The 26,731-nt window shown below is 44.9% G+C and overlaps 1 protein-coding gene and 1 long non-coding RNA gene across 3 annotated transcripts in view; both read left to right on the top strand.

The window, feature by feature from the left end:
* CRISPLD2 (cysteine rich secretory protein LCCL domain containing 2) overlaps window positions 1-7,858 on the top strand; it is a 30,752-nt gene extending 22,894 nt beyond the window's left edge. For both annotated transcript variants that reach the window (XM_042027099.1, XM_042027100.1), the window contains 2 exons: window positions 2,391-2,524; window positions 4,478-7,858. In XM_042027099.1, coding sequence (XP_041883033.1) covers window positions 2,391-2,524; window positions 4,478-4,532 — 189 coding nt within the window. In that variant the 3' untranslated portion in view covers window positions 4,533-7,858. The remainder of the gene's footprint in view (window positions 1-2,390; window positions 2,525-4,477) is intronic.
* A 10,868-nt stretch (window positions 7,859-18,726) lies between these two features.
* LOC121664086 lies at window positions 18,727-21,566 on the top strand. Its single transcript, XR_006015868.1, has 4 exons — window positions 18,727-19,056; window positions 19,172-19,304; window positions 20,144-20,183; window positions 21,366-21,566. It is a non-coding gene; the product is annotated as an uncharacterized LOC121664086 (long non-coding RNA).
* Window positions 21,567-26,731: the final 5,165 nt, after the last annotated feature.

The raw sequence follows: 26,731 nt of genomic DNA, 5'->3' as shown, positions 1-26,731 counted from the left end.
TGTGGAACAGGGGCATAGAGGAGACTTGAATTTTGGGGTAAATGAATAAAATGCAAGAAATATGCAATGGTAAAAGTGGACAGGCCTGGTTCTGGAGTGGTCATAGAACCATGGAATTGTTTGGGTTGGAAGGGACTTCAAAGCTCATCCAGTTTCACCCCCTGCCACGGGCAGGGACACCTCCCACAGATCAGGTTGCTCCAAACCCTGTCCAACCTGGCCTTGATGCTGGAGCTGCGGAAACACCCGAGGACCTTTATGAAGGTTGTGAAAGAGCTTTTATGTTTCATGAGACTCTGTCATTTGTCACTCTGCCTGCCTCCTGGTGTGACATAATCCTGCAAGGGAAACCCATCCCCATCCCTGCTCAGGAGCCCTGTGGAGCCAGGAAAGAGAACAACTTCCCCACTTTTGAGATAAGGTTTTTATCCTCAGTTGTGCAGTGATTGCTTGGAGGAGGATGGATGGATGACCTGTATGGAGGCAGGAGTTTGTCACCAGAGCAAACCAAACTGGGAGTCAGCTCTCAGGAAATATGAATTTAATGATTAAACCAGTCACACTAATGAGGAAATTCTGGGTGGTCAGAGAATATTGTTAATGACCTATTCTCAAGTGTATTGTCATTTTATGGTGTGTGCCCTGGAGCTCTTTTAATCAGGAATTGGTCTCAGAGCATCCCCAGGGGCTTCACCATGGAGAGCTCTTGTATTGTCCATAGTGCTGTACCCCTGAACTTGAAAGGGAAGGCCTTATTCTTGTAATACCTCACCTTCTAAAAGCTCTGCAATCAATTCATCAAAGCACAGCCCGGCCTGGGACATGAGAGGGCTGTAATCCAACAGAGTGATAAGAGGAGGTTTGGGTAAGGCAATAAAAAGTCTGTTGGTCAAAGCTTTGAGTAAGCGGCGGAACAGCAAGTCCTGGAAAAAAACATAACAGGAATGCTTTGAAAAGAACATTGTTTAGGATGTCTCCCAGTGGAGAGTGTTGCAAATTGATCCAGGACAGTTTAATTTTATGAGGCAGTTTTAGATTTACAGATTTCCCACCGCATATTTGGGCGAATTCACTGCATATCTTCCAAACACAGCATTCCCTTGCTCCCTTGACCATATATAGAAGCAAAACACCAAACTGGCACTCAAAACTCAGAGAGCTGCCAAGAGATAGGCCATCCAAAGTGATAAATATATAGGGTGCAAGGCAAAGCTGCCATATATGGTTGTGAGAAGGCAGCAGCATGGGCCATGCTGTACATATGCAATGGGAACAGTTGCACTTGGAACTGGTTTCGCGGTACTTGGATTTTTAGCAGTCAGAGCATTTCTGGGGTTGGGATTTTCACCTGCAACAGTTCCTTCTGCAAAGCTGGCTTTTCCTTTCTGTTCTTCCAGCTTGCTGTATGTAAACCCTGCAGAGAACTGGTGGCCAAGTTTACTCTATCCCTCAGCCTTCTCTGCTTTTGCTCCCTTTTCCTGGATGCTTTGGGGGCTTAGTCATCAGTTGCTACTGTTTTGTGTTCCTCCAGCTCTACTAGAGGTCTTCTGGTACGTGCAAGAGAGAAACTTTAGTCTTTCCAGAAGCATTAATCTCCCTCCACACTTGGTGCTGTCTTAGGGGGTAATGCACGTCCAAAAACTACAATGGTGCAAACTCAGTGGGTGCAGCCCTTCTGTCCTTCCTAGAAAGAGGGATGTGAACTCTCTCACATAATTGTGGTCATTTACCTTAATTCAGGAGAAGCATTTCCTTTCCAAGCAGTGGTGTGAATAACGTTTGCTGAGGTCACTAGCACAGAGTTTCACCTTAGAGGTTTCTCTGGTGCAGTCCCAAGAGGCACTGGCTGGGAAGTTGTCCTTAATTCAGTCTTGGCCCTGGATAAGATGAAGAAGTGTGGGTTTAGACTGGATATTGGGAAGAAATCCTTCCCTGTGAGGGTCTGGAGGCCCTGGCACAGGTTACTCAGAGAAGCTGTGGCTGCCCCTGGATCTCTGGAAGTGTCCAAGGCCAGGTTGAATGGGGCTAGGAGCAACCTGGGATGGTGGAAGTTGTCCCTGCTCAGGGTGGGGGTGGAAGTGGATGAGCTTTAAGGTCCTTTCTGACCCGAACCATTCCATGATTCTATGATGATCTCACAGGTGCAGCTCCACCTCAGAATGATGGAAACACTGTTTGCTTGTCCTCTGTGGTGGTTGTGGATTTTCTTTCACCCAGGCATTATGACACACCTGCAAGATCTCGTCCCTTGTATGTCCAAAAGAGGGATAAAGTTGTTTCATAACCATTTCTTTTTCTGTTCCCTGCTTCTCTTGGTGTTTATGGAATTGACAAATCTTCGTATATAAAATACAGACAGTGTGTAAATCAAAATACTGAATATTTTTCAGAGCTCCAGTATCTGCAAAACTGCAGTGCACGCAGGGGTCATTTCGGATGAAAGAGGCGGCTTTGTGGATGTGATGCCTGTAGAAAAGAAGAAAGCTTACGTTGGCTCCCTAAAGAACGGCGTCCAGTCAGAGAGGTGGGAATTTTTTGCTTTGTGCTTTCCTCTTCTTTTCCACGGCGGGTTCAGCTGCCTGTGAAAGTCGGCACATATCAGCTCGACAGGCTGGTGGCTTGGACAGACGTGGCTCCCCAGTGTCACTGTGAATTGTGACACCCCAACAAATAGAGCGTGTTGTCCTGCTCTTACCTCCCCCCAGGCAGGAGCTGCGTTCAGGTTCCTGCAGAAGGTGGGAGATGTTGTTAAGCCTTGCTTGGTTTTGTTACAGCACAAGGCCATATTAATACGTTTTGCTGTGTGTTTGACACATCAGGAGATGAGCACGGGTATTTTCAGTTTTCAGCCTGGGTCATGATCTGGGGTTTCTAATTTGGATTTCCATTCAATCCTGGGGTGTGGGATTAAGTTGTATTGGTTGATTCATGTCCCCTATTCTCTTTGAAAGAAGTATGAGAAAATTAACCTCTTGAGACATGATCAAACACTTTTTGAAGATGAATTTGCCGCCCTTGTAGTTTTTTTGTAGTCTCTCTTGGGCAAAATTTGCACATTTCAGTGACCAGTTGCACATCTGTGCTTCCGAAATCCTGTACCTCCTCATGATCAAAACAGTCCAGTCACAGCTCATCCAATCCTGTCTAATTTGAAACTTCACTTTCAATCTGTTATGTATTTTTTTCAGATATTGGTGTGACGGCACTGATTTCTCAGAGCTATCCTTTCAAATATAGAATTTCCCACAGTTAGGGAGGGTTTGGTCACTACTAACTCTGTCTGCTCTGTGTAGTTCTTCTTTTATGAAGATCGTAAGAAGTTCTATCAAGTTTGCTGGTTTTATTCTAGTAATGGAAATTCCAGAATGCTTTAGAGTATCTCAGGAAATAAAAACAGGGTAACACAGGAAAGCTATAGGTGTTAAATATGGCAGGTTTAGAATAGATTATCATGGTCAGCATTTTCCAACTCGACAAATTGGATTTAGGTGAAAAACCTCCTGTTCCTTTGAATTTTTTTTCTCTCTCAGTCTTGCTTTCACTTATCTTTTATACTCAAAGGCGACTTTTTACTGGGATGGCAAACTGTGCCCTAGCTAAGAATAAATCCCACCACTCTCAGGGATGTGCAATATGAGCAGCCAGTGCTGATCTGGGAGGTGAGGGAAACCAGAGACATTCTCACAGCAGGGATGAAGATTTGGAAAGTGTTATTTACACTTGGCAATAAGGAACAACTTCATGCTGTGAGATCCACCAGACAGTGAAATAGCTTTTCCAAGATTAAGGTGAACACTTACCCTTTAGGACACTGGAAATAACCCTGGGTAAAGACACACACCCAGATAGGGATGGGAAAGGATTCCCTTTAGGATTTACTGAGTCCTTACCCTTGTTGCAATGTTTATTTTGTGGGAATATGAAATTTTGTATTTTTCCTGGGTTTTTTCAGCGCAGTAGGACCTGGGAATAGAAATGCCCCCTCTCCCCATGCACAGAGCCATCCCCAGCAGCTTGGAGTCTCAGCATCTGGGGACACCTCTGGAAACTGAAAATGAATATCCATATTTATTGTCATTTAATGTGAGCTGATCTGGCTATTCCTACTGCCAGCACTAGCAGCCAAGCCAGGACCTGCCTGCCTATTTGACAACTGTTTTTTAAGGAAAACACGTTCCTCTTTATGCCTGAATCTTCGCACAAGGAAGCACAGTGTTCCCTGGATAAAAGCTAGGGCTGTAAGAGAGTCTGTTGTCTTCCAGCTCCTTTTGTTGGCATTAGCACTACAGATTTGGATTGAAAACATAAAAAAAAAAAAGAGGTGAAACCATGGATTCGTGCCACTTCTATTTCATCCGCTATCTTTCTCCTGCTCCTGGTAGGAAAGAGATAAGAGAAATTCAGAGTTGCCTGTTTGGGTCCTGTGGTGTCTTCATTTGGTTCATTCTTGTTTTCTTTTCCTTTTCTTTGTCTCCAGCTTGAAGAATCCTTCAGACGGGAACGCCTTCCGAATCTTTGCTGTGAAGCAGTAAACCCCCAGGGAAGGTGCAGGTTTCTTTGGGAGAGCGCTCTGTTGATCTCCAGAGACGCCAAAGCTCCTCTGAACAGCATCAGCTCTGCCCGTACCCTCCTTGCCAATCTCCTTCAGGGAACTCCAAAAGAAAAGGGGAAAAAAGAACCCCAAAAAAGACCCCAGGTTCTGACTCAGCTGTTGGCATCTCATCGCACCTGTGCAGCGTTGTATCTTTTCGTCTCGTGTTTTTGTTTCTCTAGGGGCATTCAGCGACCATAAACTGTTCTAAGTTTCATTTTACCAGAGGTGTTGCTACACAGAACAGCGGTGGCTCCATGTGCAGCAGATGCAGGGATCTCAGCCTGGCCCTGGATGGTGTTTTTAGGGTGTGAAGCTTCTCCTGGGATGGGTGTGAGGATGAGCGTGGCCAAGCGGACTTGGGAGTGAGTGGCTGTCCAGGCGCTGGACACTTTGAAATGAGAAACTCATTGAGAAGTTGCATCGTTTGGGGAGAGGATGGGCTTGGATAGAGTGGTTTTGTGTATGTTGGATGGTTTCTGTGCAAAAGAGGATAAAATGTGGTGTTTTCCCACCGAGGTGGTGTGCAGCAGCACCGCTGTGTGAGGCTGCTGTGGCACCATGGCAGGGTACCTCGAACCAGGGTGGTTGGGGTTGTTCTTGGCAGCCAAAATCAAGGTTTTATGGGCCTGGAGCAGGGTGTAAAATGGTGGCAGAGATCCTCACTGCAGAAAATGAGGCCACCAGATAATCCAAAGAGCAGGTTTAGTGTTTGCTGGTCAAACACTCCCAGGTATTTTGCAAGTCTGGCAACCTCTGAGAAGTCAGAGAATTTGGGCTCCTGTGCTGGCACATCTCATCCTATACTCCACGCCATAACTTCAGTTAAATGCAGTGTATTGGTTTATACAGCAGTGCTGGTTGTTTTATAGTAGTTAAGTAGTGATAAAATTAATCTTATTTCTGCTAGGAATGGTTGCATCTGTAGGAAGCAGGGTCACTTTTCCTTTGTGAAGCTCCTTGTGGTGTGTGCAGTTTTGAGACTTTAAAGATATGACATAAATTGGGGTAGATTAATTTTTCCTGTCCAGTTTGTGAAGCCAACAGATGCCCACTTTCAGTGTAAATGCTGTACCCGTGAGCATTTGCTATCCAGGATGGTGGGTTTTGCAAAACTCATAGGTGTTGTAATGATGATATTCCATATTTTGATATTTCTGTCATGACGTGCACCCAAATGCATTTCAAAGTGAAGAGAAGGGCCTAGCATGGCCTGCTTTCTTAAGGCAGAAGAATGTTCTCTGCCTCACATTGGAAATTAATTTTTAGGATTGGTCTAAACACAAATCTGGTGAGTTTTTTTACACAAACGTCCAGTAACTTCATCAGTCATGAGAAGACAAGGTCAAGAGTAGTTCTTCAGTTCTTGTAAATGCACAGTTCTTCTGCTCAATAACTGAATTGTAATATTGGATAACAAGTTGGGGGAGTATTTCCCTCTATCTGGCAGATGTCTCACAGCTGCTCTTACACCCAGAACATATTTGGTTTAATCTAGGCAGATACAAGAGCCATCTCATCAAGCTCTTTCAAAACAGAGACCAAAAGCATTTATATGATTACACACTTCTTTAATTCTGTAAACACCATGAAATCAGCAAGGAAATGACATTTAAATGGCATTTGTCACTCAGTTTGTCTCACCACTGGGGATTATTTCTCCGTAAAATCTGAATTTGAAAAGAGACCTTTCGTAAAATCTGAAATTGGAGCTGTTTTGCATTGTCTCAAAAAATACTGCACAGAAAACCTACTTTTGGGTTGGATAGAGAGAAGTGACTCTTCGTGTCGTCTTTGTTTAGGTAGTATTGTCTTCCAAGGTGTACAGTATTGACTTTAGATAGGAAAGCCGACCTATTTCTTTTTCTTACTAAGTAAATCGATGTTAAAAACAGCTGGAACATATCCTAGAAAAGCTGCTGGTTGGGAGTGTTTGAGATGTTGGCAGTGAAGAAAAGCTTCCCTGTTTCTGCCCACTGTGAAACATGTGCATGGTCTGGTTCAAGCCCATCCAACATTGCAGCAAGGATCTGGGACATCCTGGGCCAAATGGGCTATGAATTGAATTGGAGAGAGTGAGAGATGCAGTCAGGTTCATGGGGACTGCAAAAGCACATAAAACACCTCGATGTTAATGTAGAATCCATGAAAATTACGGATGGAAGGTGATGGAAAGAAATGTGAGGGCTCTTGGAGTAAAACCCAGGGGATTACTGTGAGCACATAAAAATCCAAACAGCTGGGGATGTACCTAGGTGACGAAGAGGGGACAAGGGAAGGGTTATTATTCCAACAGAAATATCCTAAAATCCTTAATTCAAGTTACAATTGCGTATTTTTGTCTTCAGCCAACTGGTTTGGATTTCTAGAAACCGATGTTAATTTAAGTCTGTATCTGTTTATTTTTATACTTGTTGTACAAAAGAGAAATTGTGACTTTACTACACAAATATTATTCAAGGTCCTGGGTGCTATTAATTTAAACATACCTCCACCAGAATTAGGGGCGATCAGGTCCTCCAAGGCAGTCATGACCTATCAATGACTTGCAATCACGTGTGCTAGCTATTCATAAATAGGTGGGACAGTACCAGTTTTTAGCCAAATATTGACAGATTTTATTTCTGATGCCAAAACACTTCTCATCCTGCTATATTTCAGTGCAGCTTCATGATGCATCACGTCCGTATCTCACCAGGCCCGTTCCTCCTCAGCCCCAGCTCAGCAGATTTGTAGGCACCTGAAGCATCCAGGTGTAGCCTGCTTAAACCCTCGGCAAAGCTGATGCTGCCTGGTTGTTCTTTTCCAATCATTTGGGATTTGGAAGCAATGACATTGTCATTGCAGAACATCTGGCTCAGCCAAATCTCCAGGAAACACAACCAGGCTGAAATCCAGAGCGTGGCGCTTCCCCTGCCGCCGCTGTGCTGGGGGGCCTTGGCTCCACTCTTTCCTTCTTTCAAAGACCTTCAGCCAACATCTGGTTGAGGAGGCTCCAGCTGGTCACTTGTGCAGTCTAAATATTTAGGGCCAGTTCATAGAATTGCTTTTTTTTTCTATGAAAAATGATGTATTTTACTTCCTATGTATAAAAGTTACATGTAAATTTTTGTGTGCCTTTGCATGTTTATCAAGGGGCCGTGGTTGTTTATAAACTAGATTTTTTTTTTTTTCTAAATACCGAATTGTAAAATATCTTTCCTCCCTACCCCTCCATTTTCTTTTGATTTATGAATTATTTGTGAAATAAAACCTTCCCAAAATGAATGCCTCCCTTGTCCTTAATGCTCAGCCAGAGTTGGGTTTCTGTTTAGAAAAGATATTTGGGATTACTTCTGGGAACTAGACCATCCCCTGGAGACCCCAAATGAGATTGGGATGTGCAAAGCCTGCTCCACAAATAAATAAACTGCCCAGTACTCAGGCATTAAAAGTTAATCTTTACCCCATCGAAATAAGATGAAGCCTTAGTGAAACATACTGAGAGTAAGGGAAAATCACTGGCTGTCTTTAAATCCCTGCAACATAAGGGATGGAGTAGATTAATGGATTGGAAACAGTGTTTAATGAATTAGTGCTGCAAAATACAAGTGAGATGATCTCCTCCCCACCTGAACAGGCTGGTGTGAATTGTGCCCTTATTTTTTGAAAGGAAAAGTATTCAGATTTTGTAATTCCCCTTGAAATTTTCTCCAGGCTCATCCTTGCTGACAGCACCACAAATCAAACCAAGTTGTTTCCTGGTAATCCAACCCCATTTTGGTTATAGGAGCAACACAGGGAGGTCCCTAACTCAGCCTCCAGGCAATGAGCACCAGATGGGTTTTGACCAAAAATGTGGGCTGGACCATGGGATGGGGTCCTGATTGACAAGGCCATGAAATTTTGTGTTTTCCATTACCTATGCAACAAGATAAACATTAAATCCAGAGAGGTTTGCATTACTCCGAGGTTGGGCTGATGCAGTTATGGTGAAACAATATTTCCCTGTAAATCCCAGCCTAGGAGTGATGAATTAACACCATCATTGCACTGTCAGTGGTTTCTCAAGAGGGGAAGTTCCATGGCTCCTGCATGCTCTGCAATTCGAAACTGCCCCTTTGAATTTACTTTGTGCTTTCATTCCCCCATTCCTACTGCTGCAGAAATACCTCCTTCGCTGGAAGTATTCGGGAAGATTTTCATAAGCAGAGCTTAAAGGTAAGCAGAGAGGGGAATTCAGGCTAATGGTTAGTGTGAGGCTGATTAGAGCATCCTGTTAATGACAACAGTTGTTTGATATCCTATTTGGTGGTGCTACAAAATGTCCCACTCTGTGATTTGGAGCAGGGTGATCTTTAAGGTCCCTTCCAACCAAATCCACTCTGTGATTCCGTGAATTCTGTGCTAAAATTCAGGTCCTGGTTGGCCTAGAGAGCAAAATAGCGTAACACTCAAGATTTAGGGCTGAAGCCAACCCATCCTTTGGGTCAGCCTCCCCTCCTTTGACACTGTCTCTGGTTTTGTCTCCTCCTGCTCGAGCCATGTGCTTTGTCCTCTTCTCATCCACCAGAAATTGGTGTTATCACCAGTGCTGCGTGAGAGCACCATGGCAAACAAAGCTGTGCCTCCTTCCTGTACAACAGGTGTGAAAACCAGGTAAGTGAAGGCTTGGGGCGAAACACAGAGGCAGGAGAAAGATTCATTCTTTTTTTCCCACATGGGGTGGGATTCAGATTCTGCTTTAGCTGAGAAGGCATAAAAACTGGAAGGTTGAAGGAAAGTAGAGGGGAAGGGAAAGAGAAACCCAAAGAGAAAGTGGAACTGAGTGAGGGTGGCTGATCTGATAGCCCTGAATTCCCTCATTGCTGGGAACCCTTGGGGATCAACAAGGAGCCGGGCTCTCCCAGCTTGCCGCCTCAGGGAGAAATAGCTTGTTGCTGGTTGCCTTCTGCTGGCTGCCCCTCAGCCCGTGCTGAGCTCATCAGAGCCTATGTATAGCACGGGCATACCTTGGGGTGGGTGTCCTTCCAAAAACCCACAGTCATTTATAGGATGCGCCCCCGGCGATGTTTTCAAAGCCATTTTGCAAACGATGGGGTTGGCTCTCATTTATACTAAGGACCTACTTTAAGGCACTTAGGAGGCATTTATGCCACTTTAGGGTGTGGAGAGAGCAGTGTAAAGAAGCCTCAGTGTAAACAGAAGCCACCCTTCTATCTTGTTGACAGTGGTTAAAATTGGGTTACAGAGTTAAGTCAACAGACAAGGTCTGCCTTATGCAGCTCCCTCTGCTCCTCACCCTCTGTGCCACGGCAGCAGGGAGGGCTGTCCACACTGTCCCTCAGCCACTGCACAACCCAGCACATGGCAAGGAGGTTAAGTGTCGAAAGGAATACAAGGATATTTATAGCGGTGGAAAAGTCAGGAGGCTCAGGTGGAACATGAGAGCTGAAAGCAGAAGGGAGCAAAATAAATTCAGAGCTTTGGGATGTCTTACAAGGGCTGCTTCTGTCAGGTTTGGGCTCCTGTGGTTTAGGGAATATGGGTGACCATGACCCCAAGGGGGGACCTGCCAACACATACAACTGTCCTGAGAAGTTCTTGACTGATATCCTGAAGTTTTCATTTCAGTAGCTGCCTCGAGGCTTGTTTCTGCACATCTCTCTTTTGCACAAGTGGAAGCTGAGAAAACACCACCTCTGAACTAAATCCAGAGGAGAAGTTTGTCAGAAACAAATCTCAAAAGCAGCCTAATTTCCCTGTTCATCGGCTGAGCAGGCTTTGTAAGTTTGAAAAAAGAGAGTAAAATCCAGTACAGATGGACTGTAGGAGGGGTATTCACACCATCTTATTTGATGTGCTTGTAATGAAAATATGGTTTATATCAATGCAGGGAGCTCCAAAACTGCATCAGTACCTGTGCTGGAAGAAACAGTCTGGAAAAATCATCAGACACTTGGAAGAGTACAAGGAATAATAAAAGATGGAGACCAACTGGTAGGGAATAGCTCAACCCAACCAAGATAAATTAGAATCGAAAGCATCACATTACCAAGGAGATAAAAGTCATATCAAGTGTGAAAGGAGGGGCACGATCAGCAAGGCAGGTGAGAAAACTTTCAGCTTTGCTTGGTCTGTTCAGGTCTCTGGTGCAAAATGACAATGTCTGGGTTTGTACTGTTACTGCCTGGAAAATACTCAACTGGCTGTGGGAAGTCCAGGAGGAAGCAAAGAGAGACCTGAGAGCTAAAACAATTCCTGAGAAAGCAGGAGAGATCTCTGAGGATGAAAAAGGTGAGGAAGAGGATGCCTGAAGTGTGTAAAGGTACAGTAAAGGGAGAGAGGGCATTTGTTCTTCATGCCCCAAGGGGCCCCACTGGGAAGGGATGGTCTTAAATGTAGTAGGAAACACTGAGATCATTGATAAAGACTCTGACTGGAGCAGATTATCTGTGTGGTCTTTTCAAGCCATATGGGTTTTAAGAATATTCTGGATGGCAGCTCCTAAAATGAGATCCTACTCTGAGTAGAGGATGGACTAAAAAATGTCTTGATGGTCTTCCCAGGTGGTTTTTTGCTATAATTTTCAAGGGTGAAGGAAACATTCCATCACTGTTGGGCCAGGATGGTGCACAAGCAGGGACTGTCATTTTTCCATGGGCGACACAGACAGAGATGACCTGGTGGAAGTGGCCTAAGTAAAGGTGTGCAGTGTCATGGCATCATGGACTGAGATGATAAAAAATAGTCAATTTTCTCTTAATTCTTTGTTGCTCAGGTTTTTCAGTTGGGTTTTTGGGTTTTTTAGGTCTTTTGGCAGTGAAATGATTTTTGAGGTGTGTTTGACCAGTGACCATCATGTCTGAGGTAAAATACTGGGGACAACCCTCCAAAAATGCTGCTCTGAGATGCTGGCAAGGGGTGATTTAGGGCATCCCCTGGAGGTCACTGTGCAGAGTAACCCAGACTGAGTGCTGGCTGCTGCAGAGCAGCACAGACAGAGAAGGCTTCTCCTCCCAGTGCCAGGCGTGCAGCCACCATCTGAGGACAGGCTTCGGGTGGGGAGAAGGGAGACCATGGAAATTTTCTCATCTGCAGAGTCAAGAAACCATCTCAGGCGTCTGAGGGCAGCTGGCCAGCTCAGCAGGCTGTGTGTGCCTTTCCAAAGACACGAGGGAAGTCAAGCTGTCCCAAACCCTTACAGCAAAACAGATGCAGGGATCTGAGTAGCCCAGTGCTGGACAATGCTTTCCTTGGGAACAGCTTCATTATCAGCAAACAATGATCTCTGCAAATCCAAATCATTAAATGGGGATTTGTTTGGACACCGACCACTTTAACGAGGGCAATAAAATTAAGAAAACACCCAAGTTTTCATGAGCTCCAAAGTTTCGAGTCTAGACCAAGAAAAGGACTTTAGGAGCCAACTCTAGTTGATGTTGTGGACAGCTCTGGATGCAGTTCCAGAAAATGCTTGTGATCCACTTTTAAGGAGAGTTACTGGAAAAGAGGTCAAGCCCTGTCCCCTTGGCCATGGGCACGGTGTGGCACAACGGGGGGGCTTGGAGTGGAGGGTCCCTCCTGCCCCCGGTGTCCTGCACTGACGCAGGAGAAAGTTGTGTGAGGTCTCTGCTCTTCTCTTATATAATCCATGACTTCAGATAAAGTTAATGCCAAGTACCCAAAAAAGGGATTGTGTGTGTGCTCTCTCGCAGCCTCTTCCCGTAATCTGAACACAACGTTCGACTGTGACAGTTTTGCCAGTAAAATCGAGGTTTTTCCTTTGCCATGGGATCCAGATTTAAAATTAGCTGTGTCCCAGCAGGGCCATCCCTGCCAGCCTCAGTGCTCAGCATTGGAGGGTCAGGGCCTCAAAAGAGCCCAGCAGCCCAGTTTAAACAGTGACCAGAAAAGTTTGTTCAGGGAGGGCTCCCTGGCTGTTAACAGCAGGAGCCTCCGTTAGCTCCTACTTCAAGAAAACAGTCAAACTTTATAAAAATACCTCCTAAAGTAAATATTAGTGAGTCACAGATACTAATTACTAATAATTCATACATTGGGAACAGAAATATCGGCAGGACCTGTCAGGCAGGCCTTTTTAATGAGCAATAGCACAGAATTAGGTAAGTGTTCCTCTGGTTTTTTTCTTTTTCTTTGTGTGTGCCAACCTTTCCCATTTGAGACCCAGGCTTGGAGCTGCTCCGAGGCCTTGGGTCAGTGAAACCAGCTGGAGTCTCAGTCCCACGAGGGGAGCAACTTCCCTGGAAGGGACCCAAGCTGGGAGGGCGTTGAGCAGCGCTCCTCATCTGAGGGTCAGTAGTGGGGCACTCCTGGGGAATTGGAGGGTCTGACTCTGTAATTGCAAATTACAGATAAATGGAGGTTTTTTTCATTGACTGACCTTTAGAAAGAAAAAAAAAATCAACCCCAAACCAACCACATTATTTAAATTTCATGCAACTACCCAAACCCCCAAAGCACTTTTGTTTCATTAAGGATCAAAATGGAGTGAAAGCCAATCCTCATTTTTGTTGTGAGGCAGTTTAAACTGAAAAGTGGTTTTGATCAAAATATATTAAAAAAAATTTTGAAAATATGCCGAGTTTTAAAAAGTGAAATTGCAGTTATTTCAGTAATTTCTTTTCATGTTTGAAAGTGTGGCTTCTTAAAAGCTTGTTGGCACTGCAAAGCATTAATGAAAAATTTAAATTAATTTTTTGTTTGGTTTTTTTTAATTTTCCCATGGTGTTTCACTGGCATTTGCTGGCTCATGCAGCGACTGAGATGCTGTCTGGGTGAAGAGAGGAGCAATCTCTTTTGCTGAAATTGAAAAGGAGTGTAAGCTGAAAAAACCTAAGAAGTTCCAGGCAGAACTGCAAAGGAGAAAGGCTTTTCTTGAGGAATGGAGCTAAAGGAGGAGTGAAGAGCAAAGAGCCAAGACAAGGACTCAGCCTGGAGCCTAACACCTTATTTTTGTGAAATCTGAGGGGAGTTCTGCTGTGCACTTTGAATGAAAGCCAATCCCCAAAATCCAGAGGGGTGAGCGGAAGACAGAGTGTGAGGTGATCCTGGTGCTTTGAAGCCCCTCAAACTAATTTTCCTTTTCTTCCCCAAAAGAAAAGTGTTTCATTCTGGCAGTTATGAAAGGCTCCGTTTCATCACTGGTAACTCCACGATGCCTTGTCCTGGCTCTGCAGCCCATCCTGCCAAGCCTGCTGCCACTTAGGTGGTCCCAAATTACTTCTTGCTTCCAGTTCCTCAGCTCCTTTAAGCCAAACCTCGGCTTTGGAAGGACTCTGTGAGAGCTTTTAGCTCTGAGCAGTTGATTCATCAATTAGCACACACATTAGCTCGAAGGGTTGTAGCTTTTTGGTCCCACACGGCCGTGCAGGTGGAGGTTCTTTTCCAGGAACGGGGAATGGAGTCTCCTCTTCACATTTTGCTTTTTAACCCTGAAGTTGATCCAATGGAAAGAGAAAAGGGACACTGTGGTTGTAGGGACAACGCTCCCTCCTGAGCTGTGTTGGCACAGAGATGCCAGCAAGGACACATGGAGCCAGTTTTCCTTTCCTCTTAGCCTGAGGGTCTCAGGGTTGTCAGACATAAGTCCATGGCCTGCAAATCTGCTCCAGACAGATTCTCATGTGGTGCTGAAATTATCCAGAAATGCTGAGGACACATTTTTCCCTTCCCCTGAAAGCACCTGGAAAGAGTTTGACTATTGGCTCTGCCTTCTTCCAGGAAAGCCATCTCCTGTGGGATACCAGAGGGTGTCATTCTTCCAGCTCAATGCAATGTAAAGGAAATTTTCTCACTGGGAAAAGACAGCCACAAGCAGCCTCGCTTTTCCTGAGCTAACGTTTGGGTTTTCTGGAAATTATGGGCACCTTTCCAGCTCGGTGGCTGGGCAGACAACACAGCCGTTGTTTTCTACCTCTTCATATCAACGGCTTCCCCGTGGACTTTCCTCAGGCAAAATTGATGGAACAGCTCACTCAGCTGGTCAAACAGCACAGGCAGCCTGGAAAACTGCCAAGGATGACAAGCCTGGATAAAAATCCAACTCCTGTTGTTACAGCAGCGATAGACACCATCGGATTTGTGCTTGGTCACTGACGAGTAGAAGGGTCCCTCGCAGCTGCTCCATTTGTAGAGCCAGCTTGAACAGCCCTGTGCTGAGGGGTGCCTTGCTGGGTGCAGTGAGATTTTGTGTCTGGATAATCTGCATCCTGTCTGTGGGAGCATCTCTGGTTTGGTGGATGGGTAAAGGAGTCATTCCCAGAGCTGGGGGCATGCAAAGCAGAGGGAAATCCTATTCCCACCAACACCTCTGACCCACCAGCCCTCTGGGCATGGTGATTTTGGCAGATGTGAGCTTCTCATCAAAGCCACATTTTAAGCTGAGCTCTCCTGTACCTTCTCATTATCTTCTGTGATCTCTATCTTTAATTAAAGGCAGACCTGAGACCCCTGGGACTCGCACACCACCCCCCCTTTTCGTTTCCCCTTCCTTCCCTGGTGGCAGAGAAGGGCAGGCAGGGCTGTGCTGCTCACAGGGGTTAGTGGTGGCAGCAGTTGTGGGCACAGACTGAGCTCAGGGAACCCCCTCACACTGATGGTGGGGAAGGTTTTTCCTGGGAGAGGAGGGAGACAAGAAAATTATTGGAAGAGGAAGCAAAAATGAACCACAGACTGTTTTTTAATGAGTGTACTGAGAATTACTCTAGATTTCAACATCTGTTTTGACTGGACAGGAAGAGAGTTTTGCAAAGGGTGCAAGGATACAGATCCCCTGTGAAGAGAAAGGCTCACAAAGCCCTCTCAGGATCTCCTTTATGGAACCATTAACAGGGGCCTGAGCTGGTCATTGCAGGTCTGCTCATAGTTTGCACGCGAACCTCAGTTCTGCACAAATCAGAGGCTCCAAACCAGCCATGCAGGGAAACGTAGATTTTCTGGAGTGGTGACATCTTTGAGAGGATATGTTTACAGATGAGTGATTTCCACCATGGCAGAAGAGGACAGGAGATGGCATCAGACCATGCCTCTTGTTGCTGCTGGCGGTGCTGTCCCCTCTGGCACTAAGAAAAAGGTGTGGCAACGCTGCTGTGGGAATCCATGGGGCTGTGAGAAGCGGGTTGTAATACTGGCTCACCAATTTTCTAATTAAAGGTCATGAGTGGTCCTCACGATCTGTTAAAGGATATTGCACAGAAATTAAAAAACAGGCAAATGTGTCACAGGATGCCCAAAGACTGGAACCACAGCTGCGTAATTCTTCCTCTGGAAACTGCGCTGTGGACTCGAATCATGATGCACCGCTTGGTCACAGCCACTCACTGAGCTGAAAGTGTCCCACTGCTCTTTTCCTTCCTGATTTTATTGAGCTCTGCTTCAGGCCCATTGTTGAAATCGCTGCAAAGTGTTGGTGGGCTAATGTGGAGCAATGTCTGGGCGGTGTCACTATTGAATGAAGTGTCTGGCACAGACGATGCCCTCCAGGCACGGCAGCACCTCTTCCCGAACATAATCACCCTCATTTAGCCCCATTAGTGCCAGCTGAGTCGGCGGTGATGGACGGCGTCACACCTTCTGCTGCAGCCTCATGCCACGGTGTAACAGGAGCTTTTGGTGTCTGGACCTGTTTTATGGCAGGAGCAGGATTTACGGGGCAGGAAAGGCGTTTCCCATTCCAAATCCAGAACCAAGGCATCGTGAGATGAGGCCTGTGACGCACAGCAGAAGCGAGAAGGACATTTCCAAGTAAGTCTTGACTTTGGGGAACGGGATATGACAGTGATGGGGCTGATGGGATGCATCCTCTTATCTTTTTAGTCACTCTTCTGCCCACACCAGCTGGAACAGTTGTGCACAAAGCTGTCATTGTGACAGGGCTTAGAATTAGTGCTTTAAGGACATGTACTCCTCAGTACTGCGTATCTGGTAACAAGGCAGGAGGGGATAAAATGAACTTTCATGAGGAGAGACCACATTTTCATAAAACGTATATCAGAAAAGCAAGAAAGGCTCAAGGGAACAAAACAGAGCTACTGCAGTTCTTGACTGTGTCTAGAGCAGATGTGAAGGTCTTCATGGTGTGCCAGGAGGTGAAATCAGCCACCAAGAAATGCCTGTCAGCAGGACAGTGTTGCTCCAGGTCAGTGAGTTATGGATTCTGGACAGGAGGGCTGGGAAGAAGAAAGTTTGCTCGTCTCCTTATTAGTAAGGCCAACTGTTCCCTTCCAGCAGCAGGGAAGGCAGATGTGGAACATCTTTCCAATAACATCAGGGATGTCATTGCATTGTTTGCAGCCCCGTTTGGCTGAGTCAAGATTTCCAGTGCTTGTGCCTCATCCAAATAAAAGCAGGAGCTGCTCACATCCTTGTCCACCCAGAGGAACCAACCTTAACCAGGAGCTTTTGGAGCCAAAGTAAGGAACTGTGGCCACGTCCTGAGCCACAGGAAAGGCAGCCACGTGTTGAAGCTTGCTGGATTTTCCTTCATTGTGCTTTTGCTCATGTTGGATCCCTGTGCACAGCCTGACTCATGGCTTTGGGAAAGAGAGAAGTCAGCGTTGCCCACTCAGAAATCCAACTGCTTTCAATTCACCCAAACCACCAGCTGGACGCTGAAGTTCCTTGTGTGGATGATTTCCAACTAAAATTTCCCATCTGTAGTCATCAAAGGATGCAAGCAACAAACAGTTCCACATTTCACTTTGCTGCTCTTGTACTCTGCTTTACCCCTATCTTGTCCTCTTTGGCATAATGTCCACTTGCATCAATCTGAGGTTTATTTTTGGAATGAACATGAGTTTGCCTGGAACCTCTCCAAAAAGCTCATTAACTCAGGTCACTCTTTTGATCATGGAGCAGATAAACAAAATTCTGCTCTCGCCTTTATTCTCCCCGAGAAAGTAACTGGGTTTTTGTCCATGGACAGTAGAGCTTGCAGTATTTCTTTGGGTAGCCAGGAACAGGGATGCCCAGGACATTTGAAGGGTTTTGGTGCCTGCTTTAGCAATATTGGTCTGAGGTGTGGCCGTTTTCTGATCAAACCTTTTTTTGGTGGGAAAGTTGAACTTCTGACATCTGAATTTTGTGGCATTTCAAGCAGGGAGTTGACTTTTCCTCTGGAAAGTTTTAGTTCTCTCGTGGGAAAATGAGAGCATGGCCAATCTAAATACAAAATAAAGTCACATATTACTTGAAACACTTTTTCTGTGCTCAGGGAAGTGGTCAGTTACTCTGTGTTGCTCTGTTGCTTTACAGAAAATCCCTCCACCCTGCCCTGTAGATGTGTCATCCTGAGTTTTGATGTTACGTGGTCTGGATTTGAGCAGCAGGAGAGACAGGTCTTGCATTGTGCTCTGAATATTGGGGTACTCCTGATTTTAGAAGAATGTCCTTACAGACACAATTTCTCTGCCTTGTGGTAAATCTTTTAATCTCTTTTGATGTCTCAGAGAATCTTGTCCCAGGTATCTGGGAAATACAATTTGTAACCCAACTTCTCGGCCAAATGAATGAGAATCTTGAGGAAAGTTTCATCCCAGAAATTTCTTTTTCCCTATGAAAGCAAACTGATATTCTGTGCTGGGTTTGTAACCTGGGAACACGTGGCTCAGGCTGGGTTGTCTGGGAGGCTGAAACTGTAAATGGCTTTCCCAGGGTGTGAATGGGACACTCAGTTCTTCAGGCACAGTAAACCCTCATCAGAAATACCCGAGGGGGTGTAAATTGGCACAACCTCACTGCTGCTGCTGGACCTACTTCACACCTTGGCTGCAGCCTCCAAAGCCCCACACTGGTGATACCAACAGAGTGATATGGGGCAAGTCAAACATGCTCAACCCATTCCCAAATTCAGGGGCAGTTGGACTGGGGACAAGCCCACCACTGACCAAGCTTCGGAACAATTCTTGGAGGGGCTTGCAGGTCTCAGCTGTGAATTATGACATTGCTGAGGGTGGTTTCCTGTTCCAGTTGGAAATACTGCATGGATTCAGGCAGAGCTGCCTTCTCCCAGGGAATCACATGGGCCTGGAAACAGAAATAAACTTCCCATGGCATTTCTTTGATGTGCCTGCTTGCTCCTCTGAGGTATAGGGTGTATCCAGAGGCCAGCGTCAGCAAATGCATCACTCCTCCCTTACTGCAGTGTTATTTCTAGACCCTTGCTTGGTTTACAATGGACAAAAATCGGATCAAATGCCTGGATGAAGCACAGGACAAATCCAGCTGTTCTACAGATGTGAAAGGATAGAGAGCCTTTTGGTTCTGTCCCTTTTTAAAACAAACCAGCTCCTCCACTTCTTCAGCCTCTTAAGCACTGTCACAGCCTGTCCCCCCCAGGGATAAGAACAAATACCCTCCCCATCTTTCCCGGCTGGAAACCCATCTGCCAGAGATGTGTTCGAGTTATTTTTCATATTGTTCGAATTATTTCTCATAGTCTCAGGGCTCTCTGTGGGTAAAATAATGTGAGTAAAGCAATTTTGACGAACATCGCAGTTGTCAATAAAACGAGGAACAATGTTTAATAAGAACAACTTAACGGTGAACTTGACTTTGTTGCTGTTAATCTGTTTTCTCAAGCTGAATTTCTGTGGAGAGGTTGCCAAAGAAGTTCAAGGATTTCCTGCGTGCCTTTGTCCATCGGATGAACTCAGCTCTTCTCTTGGCCTTCAGATTTCTTCACTTTTCCTGATGTGCCCAACTGGAATTGCAGGTAAATTGCATGAGAGACTTTCTTCAGTTGTTCTGATGGAAAAATTGCACCTGTCTCATTTTTTCAGTGCATTTAAAGCTGAAACAAAATTGTCATTTATCCTTTTTTCCTGTTGCAAGGTTTTATGGAAATACACTCTATTTCTCCTCTGTTCTGCTCTCCATGTTGTGATACGCTGGAAGATATTAAACAACAAAACAGCAAAGAGGATATGTTTTTTATTATTTTGTTTGTAAGAACACTCTGGACTGGTAAATAGCTACACCCTTCATAAATGTTTTCAATTTTCCCTTTGAAATAAGAAACAAGTAATGCTTTCAGCAAGCAGCTCTTCTTGGTCAAGGGTTTTTCTCTTTTTCTCATTTTAGGGTACATACATAATTTGCAAATCAAAATGTTTCCAGAAAACATGTTTGGGGCACGTGGGGTTTTTTATGTTTTGTTGTTGGTTTTACTTTTGGTATTTTAGAGCTATGTGAAATCTAAGCTGTGGCTATAAAGACATGGCTGTTCATGATGCTGAGGGCTTTGTGCTGAGTAGAATATCTTTCAGTATGAGATCCTGCAAGGGATCTGTAAAAAACCATAGCAATCCCATAAAGTCACTTGCAGGAGAGACTTCACTTGATTTATTTCTTATTAATTTCAGCAAAAAGCCTCTTGTATAACAAACCAATAACTTGAGCTGTGTAGGGAAGAGTTGCACCTTCAGACACAAGTCAGTGGTCTGGATTAAGATCATTCCTTGGAAACAAATGGCCAGGCCGTGGTGTTTCTGTTCTCCTGCTTTGTTGCTCCCAACAGTATGGAATGACCTCAAAAATCTCTTTTTTTCCCAGGCCGTGCTTTTTCCCTGAAGGATTCCTGAGGGCATGCCAGGTACTTGGTCCCAATTCCCAAGCTGGGCACAGGCATGGGATCCTCCTTGACTTCACCATGAGAGAGCTTGAACAATTAGGTCCAAAAGTGAGATGGCCTAGACCCATCTCATTCTAGGTTGGCCTTACATCCTCCCTAAAGGCTTTTGGTCTTGCTCTGGCTGGGATGGTTTTCTCTGAATGTGCTGTATCGTTCTGGACTTCCAGAGAGTGTTTGTGCAACCCAGTCTGAGGTCACCTTGAGAGTGGCTGGGCTTGGCAGAGATGATTTCTGGGCCCAGGCCTTGCTGTTGATGTCGAGCTTTTGACTGATTACACAAAACATTTTATAGATTAAGTTTGAATGAACCCTTCAATTAAGGTCATAGTAAATAAGATTCTAAGGTTAAAGCACTTTATGGCAAGCAGACTTTTGGGAACTGGTTGTATTAAGAGGAATGGTTTGATTAGAGAATGAGAAACAGGACTGGGGAGACAGGAACCTGACCTCAGCAATAAAATGCACAGAGTTGCTTTTTTTTCTCCTTCTTGGAATCTGGTGTACAAAGGTACAGTTAAACAACATGGCCAACATTTCAGCAGGCCAAGGCAAACCATCTGTGCTTTTCCTGACTCTGGGCATCTGCACAGGGTTTTGCTTTGCTTTGCTTTAAAATTCTGGGCCAAATCTGCTTCTTAGCATGCAGCAGGAAGAGGTTGCAAGGTGGGAGCTGGAGTGGGACCCTCGGGAGGCTGGAGGTGCCCCTAGAGCTGAACTGACCACACTGAAATCCAGAGCTCTTGGGCTCCTCCAACTCAGAATCAGCTTCTGGACACCACCAATCAGTACAAGCTGAATTTAAGGATATCTGCAGGCAGGATGTAATTTGGAAGAGCTACCAGGGCAGATAGTCTGGGTCACATTGTTGGAGTCAGCTCAAGTTGGAACAGCAGGGAGGCGGAGGGGATAACAGAGAAGCAGCCAAACACCCACACGACCCCAGTGCCAACCTTCATTGCTTTTGCAGTGTTTGATTTGTTGTTTCCTTAGAAAACCAGGCTGGGCTCCCAGCAGCAGATCATTTTCAATCTCTATGTCTGAGTTAGAACGAAAAGGCTTTGTCCCGAAAGCGGGTATTTCCAGTATCACTGGAAATGCTGAGTGGGGTTTTCATTCCTCTTATTCTTCCTTATCTTTCTGCAGGAGGAAGCCTGTCCTGGGAGCAGGGCTCAGACACTTGGATGCTGCTGCTGAGGTGAGAATCAGATGGCCCCTGGTTTGCTCATGAGCCAAGAGGGCTGGGAGAGAAAAGGATGGACACAGGGAGGATGAATCAGCATTTATGCCTGGTAGCCTTTAACCAAGTTTGGGTGTCCTGCTCTACAGGATGAATGTGATTGTCCCAGTTCATATGGGAATTGCAAGGTAAGACCCGCTGAGCCAGCAAATATTTCCATTTACTTCACTCAACCCCTTCATCTGAGTATTGAAGCCCTGCACTGGAGGTAACACAAGTTGAAGAGCCTCAGACAAAATTTAAACATGTGCTTTTTCACAGGCAAACACTGAGTAAAGATTGCACTGGCTCAGGAGAAATGCCCTGGTCTGAAGGCAACACTTTTCAGCTCCAAATCAGCTCGTGTTTGGGGAAGTTTGATGCCATTTTGCAAAGTTTACTTTCTCAAACAAGAAAGAAACAGCCAAAATATTATTATTTCTAGAAAAAAACAAGCTGGAATAGGCCAAATAAAATGACAATCTCCATTTGGCAGGGAGAAGAGGTGATGCAATTAGCTGGTTTTTATGAAGAAATGAGTAGGAAGTTGGGAATTTGATACATAACCCTTTTCTGGCGAGAAATACCACAGCAAGGAGAGCAGAAAAGATAAACAGCTAAATGCTTTAGCAAAGATGACCAGTGTCTATAATCAGATAATGCTCGAATATCACTAAAGAAATGAAATAATAGGCTAAAATAAATCTCCTTAATTTATTTTCCTCCTCTGTTCTGCCAGTTTCAAGTTTCCTTCAAATCCCTCCCATTTGCTGAATTTTTCTCTAGCAGAAATTTGGCCAGGTCTTTTGCAAACCAGAGCAAAGGGAATGCTTTCAAATATCCCAGACAGATAATTTTCTCTTTGCAGTTCTCTTGATGGTGTTAGAAAACACAAGCTGTTTGTGTGAGACCTCTGCTGCTGTCACCATGTAGAAAGAAACATCCAGGAGATGACATATACAATTCAGAATGAGTAAAAATAAAAAAAAATATAATCTGCTGATGCTTTGAGAAAACCCTGTGTCTCTACATAAACCTCTGGATTTGGGGTTTGGGGTTTGTTTTCGCTGTTCCCATGGGGATCCATGAGATCATAGGTACCTTAAAGCACCTAATGAGAAGCAAGAGAATCTTGCTGAGCATCTGGGTTGCCTCTGCATCCCTGGAGAACAACAAACATCCCTGGGGACCCCACAAATCTTCTATTGATGGCTGAAAGACCGGAGAAGGAGGTCAGCTCTTAATTGAGGTAAGGAAGTTCTGTGTTATGGGAGGAACAAGGAGGTTAACCCAGTCTAAACTGGTGCTGAGGGCAGCTACCCCTGAGGTTATGGTGTTGGGCTTGGCTGTGTGAGAAGCACCAAGGGACAGAGAGAGGGTTTGGAGGGATCCTACAAATCCCTCCAGGTCCTGTCATCCCCTCTGAAAAGTGGGATTTGATATCTCCAGGTGTCAACATTGCTGCTCTTTCTCACCCTCCAAACCCTATAGCTGTCCTGCCTTTATTAGAGAAGTGTGGGTTTAATTACGTGTCTCTATGGCCATTTTTCAGGCCGTGGTTGACAAATCATCGTGTGTGGCTGACCCAGCAAAGCTCCACCTCTCTCCATAACTGTGTTTTCCATGGGAGCACATCTGTTCTGGCTGCTCCACCTATTTTTGAAGGTATATCAACAAACTCCCTCTGGCTCTGACCTCCCAGCAGGCCAACAGTACAACCCTCACCTCTCTCATTAATCAGCCTTACATCATTAGCTCAATTTAGTGGCAGTTTTATCCTTTTTCTCTCTTTCACTGGTGGAGAAATGTCTGCAAAATATTTGGGTTACCTGTGGCAAAGCATGAAATGTCACTCGGGATGGAGCCCAAGCTGGCAATGCTCTGCTGCTTCAGAGGTCTTTGGAATGCAGTCCCTCCTATAAAAACCAGAGTTCTCTGAGGTAACATCACCAGAGGTGACCCTGAGAGCTGTCTTATGTTGAGGCAGCTTCTTGCTTTTATTTTGGGGTTTTTTTGGGTGTCCCTGGGACTATTTCTGGTGGTGTTGCACTGGTGTCTCCTCAGAGCAGAGGTGCTGGATGAAAAGCTGCCTCTGGTGGCACTGCTGGGGCTCAGTGTGTGGCTGCAGAGCTGTGCTGACAGAGGAACTTTGAAAATCTTGCTTGAAAGTATTTTTCCCACTTGGCAGCTGAACAGAGCAAACACACACAAAACATCATTCTCGTGAAGGTTAGAGCTGATCCATCCACCACAGGCTGTGAGAAATGAGAATAAGCCCATTGTCCTGAATGTTTCTTTGTCTTAAGCCTGGTAGAATTTATTTCCCAATATCATTTCTTGACCAAACGCTGCTCTGCACTAGATTTTATCATTTCCTCATACAATAATAACCAAACCTTTTCAATTAGAGGACATTCTCCTACCAGTGCAGCCGACATCCTGTTTTGCCTTCCGTGCTGCAGCTGCACATGGAATATAAAAGCTTCAGGAATATTTCCTAAATCTCCAGTGTAATGTTCTAGCTGCAGCCCCTGTCAGCTCTTACAGCCCCTCCCATCTGGATCATGGGATGGATTGCTCCAGGAAACATTGCCCAGCATGGTTATACGTCACAGAGTAAAACCTTGATTATTTGCATCCTATTTAGGACAGCAGAGCTTGGAATGTCCCCCGGGGTTTGCCTGGCACTGCAGGAGTGCAGGTGCTGCAGGAATTTTGCTCCCACAAAGCTCAAACAGAGCAGGAGGCAAAAATGAGTGGTTTTGGGTGAGATTTGTGCATTGCACAAAGGATGCACTGGAGGCTGTTGAGGGCGCTGGTGGGGCTTTGGGGGAATTTCAGCTTGTGCCTCAGTGATTTAATTTTCTGCCATTCAGTTACTGAGGGTGCAAAGGTCACCCTAATGCCACTGTGTTCCTCAAGGGCAGTAGCAGGATGTGCTACAGGACAGCAGGTGAAGGAAAAGGCAGTGGACATCTGTTGAAGTAAATGTTGCTGGATCCTCCCCTTTTCTTTTAATTGTCTTAAAATCCTGAGGCAAATTAAACCCATATTTTAAAAGAAATCTGATTGTGTAGTTTAGTGCTGCTTGGTGCATTTGGACCTCATGTTCTGCAATAACAGCAGCCTTGCATGTCGATGGCAGAAAGCTCAACGTGTGACTCACTGCTCCTGCTGGTCCCAGGGGTTCAGGTGTCATCATTTTTATGGGCTTAGTGCAAAAATTGCGGTGAAAACAGAGTCCTTGTGGCAAAATCAACCATGTTTGTGTGCCAAATTGAAGTTTTCCCAGGGTTTCTACGACTAAGATGTGTTGTTCATATATATTTGTGTATTTACTTGTTTTATATATATATATATATATATATATATATATATTTAGTGCTGCCTTCAGGTTGTTTCACGCCAAGAAGGGAAAAAAAAATCCCAACAAACAGCGAGTTCATAGAGTCCTTAAATCTGAAGACATGTTCAAGGTATTTGTTGCAAATAATGCCAAAGGTCTCATGTGCTCCTTGGAGCATTCCTGGAGAGCTGCTGGCTGCCTTTTCCTAGATAATGATCTTTATGTGTTTAGCTGTGAACACACATTTCCCATCTCCTGTTGCTGCTTTTCTAGGTTAGACAAAAAATTCTTGTTCATGCATGGTGTTTTCCAAAATTGGTTTGGATTTTTTTCCCCAGCTGTTCTCTTCTGCCTCCCTTTGAGTTTATTGCCATCACCTTTCCAGTCTTCACATCCCCTCCAGCCCCTGTTCCCAGCCCCCCCACTCACACCTGGTTTTCCCTTTCTTTCTTTGCTCTTCTTTGTGCAATTTGATGATTTTCACTTCAGCAGTTTTCCAAGAATATTTGGAATTTAATCTTGGCCAGTAAACCCTTCCTACTGCAATACAAGCTCAGCCTTTTGAAAGTTCTCTTCTTGTTCCTTTGTCTAAGTCCTGAGCACAAACACCACCCAGAGCAGACTTATGGGTCTACCCAAAGACCTGGCTCTGAACTGATAAAGCAGAGCAGAGTGTTTTAATTAGCTCCAGATTCATTTTAAAGGGGTTTTGTCTCCACCACACTCCCCCTGTTACCGATCAGAACACCACGCAGAGTCACAGCCAGATTCCCAGGATATAAATCTCCAAAACTTTGTCTCTGCTCCAGGCTCACTGGTGCCCTGCTAGGAGCACTATCTAGCTCTTAGCTAAGGAATGCCACATTTTTTCACCTCTCTTGATAAAAACGATGCTCTCAGCCCAGCCCTTTTGCCTTCACAATGCTGGTTCTGTGCTTCCCCCTACGTTCCTCTTCCCAACAAACCCCTGGTTTTGCTCTACTCAACACAGGGCTCCACAGAGAGAGTGAATCCCTTTGCTTTTGTCAAGGAGAGAGAGATGAGAAGCCTCAGCAAAACAGGAAGCAATGACAAGATGTGGGTTTATTGGGTTATTAGCCCTGGGGCACAAAGACTGCATGAGATGGTATTTTTAAAGCAGCAGCATCCAAAGGTCACTGAAAGTGTCAGGCCTGAGATACAGGATGGTGATTTCTTGAAGTCCAGGTGCCTGATCACAGGGTTTGTTGGGAGCCATATGTTGGGTTATCCACATGGATTATGTTGGCCTGAATTGCAGGATTTGGTTGGGAGTTTGTTCTTGTTAAGCAGAATTTACTGTGCAGTTTTCTTTGGTAATTCAGCACCTTGTTGCCAGTCTGTGAACTTTTATGTGGAGGAAAGCTATGGAGATGGACTGTAAAGGCTTGGATTTATATTTTCTGGGGTAGAAATCTCTACCTGGGCAAGAGCTGCTAAAATGGGATCTGCACTTGAGGTGCTGTACAATTAAACAGGATCAGAGCTCATGCAAAGAGAGGTTCAGCTGCAGCACTGCAGAGTCAAACTCTGGATGAAGGGAATTAATTTTCTGGTCCACAGATGTAGCAGTTAGAGAGGTTATTCTCTTTATTCTGCTTCACTGGGCCTTGTATTCCCTCTTATCGCAGGAATCTACTCTCAGAAATACCTGACATACTCGAATTCTGCTCAATTTGGGCTAGAAATGTCTCGATTAAGTCGCAAAATGAAAGAACTCCCAGTTTATACTTCCATTTCTTAATTACGTTTTATTATATAAATGTGATTACACTTCATAGCGATGGAACACAACGTACCAAACATCCAGGAGAAAAAAAAGAGATTGGAAAGAAAACAAGCTTCATCCTTGAGCTGAATTTGGACCTTTTGCCTTTTAAATAAAACCATCTGTATTTATATTTTAAAAGTTTGTCAGGGCCAGATGTT

This window comes from Corvus kubaryi, unplaced genomic scaffold (assembly GCF_017639235.1).
Source record: "Corvus kubaryi isolate FWS band 111438036 unplaced genomic scaffold, C.kubaryi_AGA036_p1.0 37300, whole genome shotgun sequence".
NCBI lineage: Eukaryota > Metazoa > Chordata > Aves > Passeriformes > Corvidae > Corvus > Corvus kubaryi.
Note: the sequence above shows the minus strand (reverse complement) of the source record. Positions and strands in the feature narration are given on the sequence as shown.